This window comes from Diachasma alloeum, unplaced genomic scaffold (genome assembly GCF_001412515.2).
Source record: "Diachasma alloeum isolate Michigan unplaced genomic scaffold, Dall2.0 Dall_scaffold_00209, whole genome shotgun sequence".
Taxonomy (NCBI): domain Eukaryota; kingdom Metazoa; phylum Arthropoda; class Insecta; order Hymenoptera; family Braconidae; genus Diachasma; species Diachasma alloeum.
The window spans coordinates 1,972,319-1,984,190 of NW_021680374.1; the positions used below are offsets into that span (position 1 = coordinate 1,972,319).

The 11,872-nt window shown below is 37.4% G+C and overlaps 1 protein-coding gene across 2 annotated transcripts in view; it reads right to left on the reverse strand.

Annotated features, from left to right (window-relative positions):
• The window catches only part of LOC107036508 (atrial natriuretic peptide receptor 1), an 86,116-nt gene that overhangs the window by 6,404 nt on the left and 67,840 nt on the right, over nt 1-11,872 (reverse strand). For both annotated transcript variants that reach the window (XM_015254525.1, XM_015254526.1), the window contains 2 exons: nt 5,983-6,132; nt 3,378-3,570 (listed from right to left, as the gene is read on the reverse strand). In XM_015254525.1, the coding sequence (XP_015110011.1) occupies nt 3,378-3,570; nt 5,983-6,132 (343 nt within the window). The remainder of the gene's footprint in view (nt 1-3,377; nt 3,571-5,982; nt 6,133-11,872) is intronic.

Below are 11,872 nucleotides of genomic sequence, written 5' to 3' on the forward strand. Positions count from 1 at the left end.
TAGAATCGTTTCACTCGAATTCTAAAAATAACACTCGGAACTTTTATTCAGGTGTTTCGGGTCTCGGCTCGATAAAATTTAGGAAACAGGCGACAGAATAATTTGGGGGGGACGGAGGTGACCTTCAGGGTAATTTACACATTATTACAAGTGAGAAAAAAATCATAGAAAGGGCTGACGGATCCGTTGGGAAATTTTTTCAGAAATGTTTAACGTTTATTCTGGATCTACTGACGATTTTGATGCTGATGAAACGCTTGGAGGCGCGAGAAATGTCGAAATGAAAACATTTGTTTTTACCCCGGGCCCAAGTGGCAGATCTTGGATTTTTTCAAGAGGAAAGTCGACTTTCGCCAAAATCGAATTTTTGAGCCGGGTGAACGTTAATTCCAACTATTTAAGCGACGGGCTATTCAGAACTCTCAAAATTATGTTGAAAAAGTGAAAACTGAAAAAAATTTTTTTTTCAGATTTTCAAAGGGTCAGATTTTCCGTTTTTCTAGGGGGAAAGTCGACTTTCGCCAAAATCGAATTTTTTAGCCGGGTGAACGTTGATTCCAACTATTTAAGCGACGGGCTATTCAGAACTCTCAAAAGTATGTGGAAAAAGTGAAAACTGAAAAAAAAAATTTTTCCCCGAGGGCCAAAGTGTCAGATCTTGGATTTTTCCAGGGGGAAAGTCGACTTTCACCAAAATCGAATTTTCGCGCCGAGTGATCGTTGATTCTGTATCTACTGACGATTCTGCTGGCAATGAAACCCTCGGAGGCGCGAGAAATGTCGAAATAAAAAAGAAATTCCACCTGGGGCCAAAGTAAACAGCCATTTTTCTCCGAAAAATACAGTGGAAATAATTTAACGAATTCATGTCACGAACTCATGTTTTCCATTCGCTACGTTTTTTATGTGAACTTTTTGCTGTGCGTGTATAGACACGATTAATCATGTCATCTCCCTCATCATGAACCCGAAGAGCGTACGAGAATCAATTGTATTTTATTCTTATGAAGCTTCTGGTATCGATTCCATCTCCTGTATCATTCATCTCTTAATGATCTCGGCGCAGAGAGGGAACTGCGTATTCTGATAAAAGCCGACCCGCAATATTTTGTGAGTGCAAAAGGGCATTAGGAGGGAGTCCTAATGGAGTTCGGGGGTTGGAGCAGGCCTTCACGTTTAATTTGCCTCGCAACTATCCCCTGAATATCCTTCGTCTTGCTTCCGCTGTGCAATCACCACTCACTCCCCCGCGACCACAGAAATTCATTGGAACACATGCCAACCCACGCAGTACAAAAAACTATCATTTTTTATCGCTCCGGTTTTTTCGAGCGTCAAAATTCACTTCTCATCACTCCACAAGTGATATAAATCGAGAACTGGGGATCCGGGAGGCGTGTAAATGAGGAGAAAAGTGAGTGGTGTGAAAAGCGAATTGATGGAACAGAATAAAAAAAAATCTTGTCATCTCATCGTCATTTCCAAACGGAATGTTTTCTGATTTCCTTTTTTCTTTTATTCGATTATTTATATTGAATTATTTATTGTCTTATTATTATTAATCATCAATTATATTGCCTAAATTCGAAGTAAAGCCATGCAAATTATTTCTGTTTTCGACATAAAAAAAAAATCAAAAATGGTAATTTCAAATAAAATTGTAGGAAATTTTTATAAAAAATGGGTAATAATTCCGGAATTCCCGCTTCTCTCAAATATCATCATTACACCAACTGACATTAGTCCTTCGGACGAATCCCAAACTCCTCGGACGGAAATTTTGCAATTCCAACTTTACCCACAACGGATATTCGTATTCAGGGAAGACACGAAGTTTCGGAAACCCTCGGGACCACTGTCGTACAGTGTCTCGGAGTGTGAATTTTATTTCCCGTTACACCTCCACCTCATTGGGTTTTATCGTGGGAGTAACTGCTGGTGAGGATAGTCGCAGTAACGAGTCAGGCTTAATAACAGTGGTTGCCATTAATGGATTTAATAATGTCGGCTTTAATAATCGGTCTCATTTTCATGGTGGGTAAATGAATGGCAGTCGTAGGTGGTGAGATGACCTTGGAGATTTGTCTAACGTAGAAATTATGAAATTGACAGTGATCCCTGACTTTTATTCATTTTCTTACATTTATTCATGTCGAAATATTGCAAATTCTTAGAAAAACCCTGAAAATTATTTCTCCTTAACAATTAAAAATGAATAGATACTAAAAACAGTTCCTTTCAACAATTTCTTTGCTCAAAAAAAATGTAAGGAATATGAAACAATGAAAATAATTTCCATCAGTCATCGAGAACAATTGAAAGATCGCAGTAAAAGTCCTCAAATCTCCGAAATAGTTCTACCGATTTAAATTAGTTCGAGTGTGATCTCTCACTGGAAAAAACGTGAGATCTGACGAATTGAATCTGCGAGAAAATTCGGGGAAGGCAAGTGGTGATACGTAACGATTCGACTGACCCAATTTAATAGAAACTCGTTTGGGAAATTCAATTATTATTCTCTATCCACCGGAGGAAATTGAAAAAAAAATGTGAGCCTTTTTGCTAACAGGGAAATTGGCGAGTCCGATAGCGTCAATCTGGGATGGACTGTCGCAAAGGTGAGGATGGAATTGTGCGCTGATGGAGCGCATAAATAACGTTAAAAGTCAAGCAAATGCACTTAGCACTCAGTACATGGTGTTATACCTATTAATGGATGGACTATCCATTAAAACCGACTAACAGCGCACATTAGTGAACTTTTCCGCAGTGTAATGTGATATTTATACGGGCTCGGAGCTTTAAGGCAATCTAAAGTCATTATTGGTCAATCGGGATTGGGATTTGAGGGAAAAGTACACATTAAATCAATGAGGGGAATAATTTGAGATTAACTGAGAAGAGTTTGATAATTTCTCCTGCATTTTCAAGGTTTTTTAAACCTTTAGAATGAGATGAAGGTGGAAAGTTGGCACTAGAAGAGTCTGAACTCCTATTTTTTAAACTTTGAATAAATTAAATTTGACTTAATAAATTAAATTGGGGCTAAAAGAGTCTGAATTCCTATTTTTCAATCTTTGAATTAATAAAATAATGGGCTTTTAATGGGCTTTAAAAAAAATAGGCTTCAAGATTCCCTCAAAATCTCATTCGCGTTGGGCCTATCCACCCCTGAAAATCAGGCCACAAAAATAAATTGAAAAATATCTCGAGTCTTTCGAAGCAAAAGTTGCTGTCACAACTCGAGTGGATGATCGCCTGGAAATACCATTGACGCATTGGCAACTCAGGCCCCTTGATCCTCGACCTTCACGTTCAATGAATCAATGCTCTCCCCTCGGAACTCATAAAACCAGTGAACTTGAAAATTCACTCACCTTGTAAACATCGAAATTTTCGATGATCGAGTCGAAGCACGTGTAGAGGTCGTTGAGAAGGTCGACCACCTGCAGGGGTGTGCTCTCAGCCGATAGACTGGTGAAACCAACGATATCACTGAAGTAAATTGTCACGTGATCGTATGTCTCGGCAATCACACTTTGGCCCAGGATTAATTGCGATGCTACGGATCTGCAATCAAATTAAAATAACGAATAGTTGAATATCACATACACCACTTATTAATCCGTAAAGAATGATGCATTTTCATGAAATAAAACTCTTCAATTGAATTTTTTTATTCGATAATCAATAAATAATCAATTTAAAAAATTGATTATTTATTGATTATTCATTTTAATTTAATTTATTTTATTTTATTTGAAACAAATTTTCTATCAAAATTAAAATAACGTCGAATCATTTGTTTATATCAATAAAATATTTATTCGTCGTTTTTGTGGATGAAAACGCATGTAAAAATAAAATTCAAGTTTTGAATAAAAAATGAATGACGAGTTTTTTTTACGAATCCTTCGTCTGTGCGAAGGGATTAGAATTGTCCTGAACTTCCCTGAATCCACTTGAATGGAAAACTTTGAAGGTCACCAGACGCCAGTGCCAAGTAATTAGAAGAGGCGAGTGGGGTTGAAACGAGAAAATTAGAGCGTAAAAACTGCCGAGGGTGTACGCGCAGCAATTTTGCAAATTGAGGATTTCCCAAATGATAGATTTTCGCAAATGGTCTTCTCGACTCGGTAGAACACTACAGAACATCGGAGGTAATTCATCTAGGGAAATCTCAACTGTCACTGGAGCATGCCTTCCAGCAATTCTAGCGGGATTAAAAGAATAATTGAAGCCTGAGTGGGAATGCTTTATCTCAATAACCGATTATCGATTCGCCGGTATTATCTCTCTACAAATTAGAATGACTTAAATTTCCTCCTCTCTAGGGTCTCCAGCCCATTCAATTCTTGAAAGGGGGACATTAACTCGGTCTGGCGGTCTTGAAGGCGCACCAATTTCATGGGGATGAAGTTGTAATTATGACGAAGATTATATAAACACGTGGGCGAGGCACCACGTGTTACAGCAACAATGAGAGGAGAAATTGCCACGTGGGGGCTGCTATCGTCATTACCCCCGACGCTCAATAGTACCTAACTATGACTTATTTACGTTCTACTTATTTACCTCCCGGAAGACGGTTTTCATCACGCGGGGAGGAAGATACTCCGCAATTTCCGAATACTGAGGACGAAACGAGTTGACAAATCAACGCGATGTCAATTTTTCTCCCTCACTGGGCACCAAAACACTGAATCCGATATTTATTGCGGGGGATGGGAGGAGACACATCGCTCGGAAGACTAATAGAGGGGAATTTTCGGGGAAGAATTCGAAATGTCGGCAGGGTTTCGTTTTATTGCCTCGTTTGTTGTATCCCCCACAAATAATTCCCCAGGTTCTCCATCACTTCCTCTACATAACCGGAATTACATGTGTCGCTCTGAATATCTGGAAACTTCCGGGGATTCTACGGCGTTTTAGCTAATTAATTTCCTGAATTTCTCAATTTTTTTATTCAATTATTTTATATTCAATTTTTAAGAAATTGATTTTCAATCATTTGATTTTTTTTATTCAATCAGTTTTTTATGAATTGAATAAATAATTTATTTATTAATGTTATTAATTATTAGGGGAGGATGGGGCAAAACGGCCCCCCTTCAATCATCAATATTTTCCGATTCAATAATCCGATTGGGATGAGTTAGAGCTCGTTTTGAAGAATGAAAAATTATCTTCAAAATGAAGTTGAAACTGGGAATTTTCACAATGTCATTCACAAGTTATTGACAATTGAAGGAGGGCCGTTTTGCCCCACCCTCCCCTAGTTATTAATGTTCAATTTTACTTGTGTTGAATTGTGTTGTCTAAACTCGAAGTAAAACTTTGTAAATCGTTTTTTATTGCCTCGTTTGTTGTATCCCCCGCGAATAATCCCCCAGGTTCTCCATCACTTTCTCTGCATAACCGGAATTACATGTGCCAATGTGAATATCCGGAAAGTTCCGGGGGTTCTACGGGGTTTTAGATAATCTCCACGACCTTCGAACCACCACGTATTACGCGAGAGCTCGATATTTCTGGAGTTGACGTCAATTATCGTATTGCATAACACTAATTTATTTCCTGAATTTTTTCAAATTTTTTAATTCAATTATTATTTTTATTCAACTATTTTATATTCAATTTTAAAAAATTTTATTTTCAATAATTTTTTATATTAATTGAATAAATAATTTATATATTAATGTTATTAATTATTAGTTATTAAATGTGGAATTTTATTAATGATGAATTGCGTTGACTAAATTCGAAGTAAAACTTTGCGAATCGTTTTTTAATAATAACACAAATGCCTGAGAAACTATAATTTCAAAACGAAAATTTTATTATTCAAAATGTCATTGTGGAGCTGAATGTGTTCTAATGCGAGAACATCCTGCGGTCATTTAACCAGTTTAAATATTTGACACGCAGTATTCGAATAAATCACGTGGAGTAATTCAATAAAATGGCAGTTGTTAAACTCACTTTGGCAACAGTTGATACAGCAACTCCTCGCATTTGCGCTTCTCCTCTAGATAATCGGCCGTACGCTCAGCCACCAGTGTTTCCAAGTTGTTGGCATACTGTTCCATACGTGAGAGAAGATTGTCCAGGATATTGCTGCTCTCGTAGTCTCTGGAGTTGGCAGAAATGAGAAATCATTGTTAATTGCTGTAGAAACGTATTCCCTCATGCATAAAAAAAATAACTGGAATGAAAAAAATTCACTGAAAAATCCCCATTTAATGCACATTTTTTAATAAAACGTCCGATAGAAATTACTACAGAAGAAATCAGTAAAATTTCATATTTCACACAACATTTTCCGTAGCAATTCCTCGAGATAAATTTCATAAATTTTTTCCACTTCATTTTTTTTCTTTTCATTGAAAAGTCAAACAGAAATAATTTTGTACAAAATGTTGGCCAGAAATTGATAGAAAGCTCAATAGGAGTCAGACGTGTGGAATGAATATCCACCGCAGCTAAACATTCCCCGCGAATTCAATCGATTTATCTGATGAATTTAATCCCTCAGCACTGACGTGAATTGACACTCCATCATGCATGGAAATTCCGGCATTCAGTCAGCCGAATACTTTCGTCTCGGATGGCACGCAATAACCCAGTGTTCTTGAATTTAACAATGAAGAGGGTACACATTTGAAGCTCTTGGCATTCAATGTTTCAGCATGTTTTCCTAGTGCATGTGTACATCCTCATTCTGCTTGGGAATTCCGGTCCAAAGACCGCAGAGGGCTCCTCCCAATGTACTTCTCCATGTACATACAGATATTGCATAATGCCTCGAGCCATTTCCGTTAAATTTCTCGAGGGAGTTATTTTCTGTTTCTGATTCTCATTTAAAAATCCAATTTTCCGGGGAATGCATTTAATATTGTGCACAACAGAGGAATTATGGGAACCGTAGACAGAGACATTTTTCACCGGGGGGCTGACTTTTAAGAAATATTTATTATTTGGTAATAATTTTATTTATGGCACAGTGAACTTCTGGAATTTCTTAGGCGTCTCGGAAGGGTTCAATTTATGGCATCATGTACACGCAAAAATTTCAAATAGAGTGTAGAGTTTTTGGCCGAAATTCTCAAGAAAATATTTTATTCTACAGAAAATATCTCTATTAATATTTTTCATAGAAATTCCCTGACTCAAATTTCCCCATTTTTTTTGTTCAATTTTTTCAAAGAGGAAAATAGAGTGAAAAAACTGAAAGATAGAGAAACACAAAATTCTACTGATTTTCCCGCTGAAAAAATCCATTTAAATTGTGGAATTTTTAGATAGAAATTCCAGTAGAAATTCAATAAATTTTTCTACCGAATTCTCTAGGTCTTCCAATGAAATCTTCTGGCGCGTGACCCTGAAATTTCTCAACTGTTTTATGCGAATGTCTGTTGAATATCAGTTTTAGGGCTCAAGGGGTGTCCTAAACCCCCGAAAAGATCAGTATCTCCTCATCTGCGGAGAAAAGAGCCTTCAAAAAATGATTATGATAATTTTCCAACCTCACGTGGCTCTTGCCAAGTAATATCGTCGCGATGTTTAATGCATGAGGCAGTATCTTACACCGGATAGGACACACAAGGTCCTGATCCATCGTCCCCTCACTTCTGCCAATCAGGCTCGAAATTCGTGGCGATTCGTCCAGCTCCACCATCTTGGGAATTCATATTTACAACCGTCCTGCACTTCGCACGGCACCAATACACTTCCCCTCGACACCAATAATTCTTGGTAAATCCCGGGAACAAATCATCCGCCGAGGGCAAGATCCACTGACTTCAACTGCAATTTCCTTTCTCACTACTTCCACTTTAGTTTACCCTTCCCCTACTCGAGATGTAATTAACCTCATTTCTGTCGCTTGATTGGCTCGGGAATTACTCAGGCTATCGGATTATCGGACTGACACCTCTTTGGCAAGCTCACTCCAACTTTCAACCAAGTTCAATTACTGTGATAAATTAATTTCAAGGGGAATAAAAAAATATGTTTGCGCTTTATTCTTGAGGGGAATTTTCTCGGGACAAAAATCTCTATCACAATGACTGCCAAGAATGAATCAACTATATTTTTCCCTAGTTTCAAACCCTGAAAGATTCAACTAAATTGTAATAATCGTTATAATTTTTAATTATGAGATTCATCGGTTCACTTGCGTGAGAAAAATTTGAAAAAACTCGGGGATAATCAGCCCCACCCAAATTATATTCAGCGAAAAACTTTTTTCCCAACATTCCGATCTTAAAAGTGAATTAGTAAAATTGTTTAAACTTGCGCAAACATTTTACGAATTTTTCAAAAACAGTACACTTTTTAATTTTTTTCAAAATTTGAATAAACGTAGAAATTAATCAATTAATTAATTCATTAATTAATTCATTATGACAATGTAAACAAAAAGATTATGTAACTGAAGATCAACAGAATCAAGTGGTGAAACGGTTTAAGTCGACTTATCCCCCAGTTGAGTTTTTGAGGGATATACCCGAATCTAAGGGAGATAGCGGAATTTTCGTAATAACATTTGTTGCAGGTCTCAATCGGCTCTACAAAAAAGGTTTTATCAAAAATTTTGCTGTCTCCCTTAGATTCCAAGATATTCATTGAAAACTGGTCAATAGTCAAAATTGACTTATACTGCTTTACTACTTCGCTACTGAATTAATCATTTGTATCGGCAATAGAACACGCAACCCCGCTGGCTTGAATAGCTCAGTTATGCTGAAAGAAATCCTCAATCATAAAATTTAACGTAAGCAAGACCGCAGTGAGATGCAAACTGTGGCGGAGGCTCTCAACGGACTAATGAGGTTACCTGTCTCTTTGAGATGCTCCATCGTGGTTACGTACTGTCAAGCTCTCGGATTTCAATTTGTCTCTCTGACGCACATGTGCGTAAATTAGGGTAAAGCCGATGGGACTGGAGTATTGATTTCAACACAGGAGAACATCTACGCAATTTTGCAGGACTATCGAATGCACCACTCGAGTGAAACTACACGGACAGAAATTTTCTAGAAAAAATCTAGTACGAGTACTGGAAAAAACTACAATCCACCGGCTGCAAAAAATTCTAGTGCTCTTAAGGTAAAATTTCTTGGTATTTCTGGTGAAATTTCTGGGGATTTCCGTGAAATTTTCACAGAAATACGGGGAAAAATTCACGTTTTCCCCAATGAAATTTCTAGTGCCGGTACTGGAATTTTTTCCTGGCCGTCACTTTGCGCCTCTTTTCCCGCGCTAGCGCTAAAATTTTTCTAAAAAATTTCTCTCCGTGTAGTCTCCATTTTTATCAACAAAATGTCGACAACTCCAAGACCCTTCAATGCCCCGCATTTTTATTTCATCGAGGTCTGCGTCAGTCATTTCATTCTATTTTTTGTCTCCTCCGAGGAGAACGGAAAAAAGTGACGGAGAAATTTCTCTCGCCCTTTTTTTTCTCCCCCGAGAAGGCACGAGTGAACGTCAATTCAATGTCTGGGTCGATCGCCGGGAGAATAGCTCAGGTGTGTGAACGACGATATGAAGAATTGATCACAGCTTCAGCGATAATTTTCACTGCTTTATGTTTCACTCTTTTCTCGTGGAACAATGAGTGATAAAAAAAAATACGAGGTTTTGAGAGTTACTCGTCGAGTTATCTCGGGCTCTTCGAATCCCCGGAGATGATGGGCTACTAGTGATTATGGACTGTGTCGAGTCAGACAATGAAAAAAGGGATGGGTTTTTTGTTTGAGAATGGAGGTGCGAAACAAATTGTGACACGTGTGGTGCCTCTATTGGTGATTGGTGGGATGAGGGAGGTGGGAAGGTGCGTAGTGGGAATTTTACTGCATTCTCGTGAGTTTATGGAGTTATAAGAGCGATAGTTTATTGGAGGAAACAATTTTAATACTTCAAAATAGATGAACATTTGCTGAATTTTTAATAATGAAAATGACGAATTGGATTGCATCTCAGGCAACATTTCAGCACAAAATTCTCATTATTCTCAATGATTTTATGATTCAAATTTTAGTGGTGTAAATTTAATTCTTCAGAACTGTTTCAGAAGATTTAGAATATGATTGAACTTTTTTCTGACAATTTTTTTAAAGAAGAAAATGCTTGAAAAAAGAGTTCTTTAAAATGACTGTTTAAAAAATTTGTTTGGTAAATTGGATGACTGAAAATTTCTCAATCAATATTTTCAATTAAAAAAAAAGACGATTAAAAAAGGGACGATTTTTTTTTGGGAATGGAGTTGAGAAATTATGACATTTGTGGATCGATAATTTGAATTGAAAAAAAAACTCCCTTTCCATTAAATAATATAAAATTATGCAAATCTTTGAATTTTCAGGTCAACAACAAACAACCAGACAAACTCTAATTCCCGGGAATAAACTATAGTACACAAAGACCAATCGAATTCCACGAAACACAAGCCCATAAAATCGGTAAATAATTAAATTGAAAATCTGCTGCACAATCGTCATTACAAAGTTTACAGAGTCGACAGATGTCCTATGTACCCGGGATTATATATTTTCATACTAGTGAAAGGACGGCATTATCTAGCATCACCGAGGGAGGAGTAAACAACCGCTGATAAACGAATGGGTCCCATGCAGACCGCAAGGCCACAGCGGAAATGATTGGCCGGCAGTGGGAATATTTACGATTAATTCGTGTGCCCCGATGCATCACTCTTGAATTATTATTCGGGTATTGCATGGCCACCGGCCATACAACAGACTGAATTATTCTCGTTGAACCCAAAGTTCAAAATGAGGATCGATTAAACAAAAAAAAAATGAGGCGTTTAAATTGAATATTACAAAGCGATTCCACAAGCTATTATTTTTCGTTCAATCATCATTTCAAAAAACTATTTCTACATTTAACTGAAAGAACAGTTGGCATTTCGAATGGTCAATTTTTAATTCGCATTCGATTAGACTTTATTTTGTTCAGAGAAATAATTCCTCTGGCTGCGCTATCAGTGACGTACGATTTTTGAAACTATTTAGGAAAGGATATTTTGGAGGATGAGAAGTGGTTTCGCTGGGGGGCAATGGAAAACTCGGGTGAAACTCAATTTTGGTGCCTCGGGTTGTGGGGGAGACGAATCGATAGGTCAAAGGTCAGAATTTTTCATTTATAAGTTAGGAACTGCGGTAACTGCATTTCCCTATGGGGTTTCGATCATCAAATCGAATTCTTTTCCACGATTCTCCATTATTCTATTATTTTCCGAGAGAGAATGGTGGGTCAGCGTTACCAAGTCGCTCCTCCTCTTCGATAAAGCTCACGTACATAAAAATTGTCGTTAAAAAATGAGGAAAATTTATAATTAAAAAAAATGGCAAGACAAACAAGATGCAAACATAAATTTGCATCTGTTATCCACCATCAAGTGTTTCCATTCGGAAAAATCGACGCAGAATGTTAATTTTCATGGGAATGAGTACCCGGAGATAACGAGAAACTGTCTGTTTGGACAAGCCCTCACCACAGAAGCACTTCAGCATGATGGAGCACCGCCGGAAAGACCCCTATCGCGTCCTAAATGTCTTCCGGACATTCAGCCCCCGAAAACACTGTCGAATTTATTTCCTACAATATTTCAGACTTTCCTCTCTATCATGAGATAAAAACCTTTCCAAATCTACATTCTCATGCCATTCCAAAGGACAAATGACCCAATGTTCACTTATTTCTATTATTCCATCATCGAAACTGAATTTTCAATGGTGAAATTCATTTGAATTTCAGTGGAACTATCGATTGATAAAAATTTCGCACCTCAACTGGAGCTATCTCCACCCCTCGTCCACCACCTCATCATCAAAATTCATTTCAATTC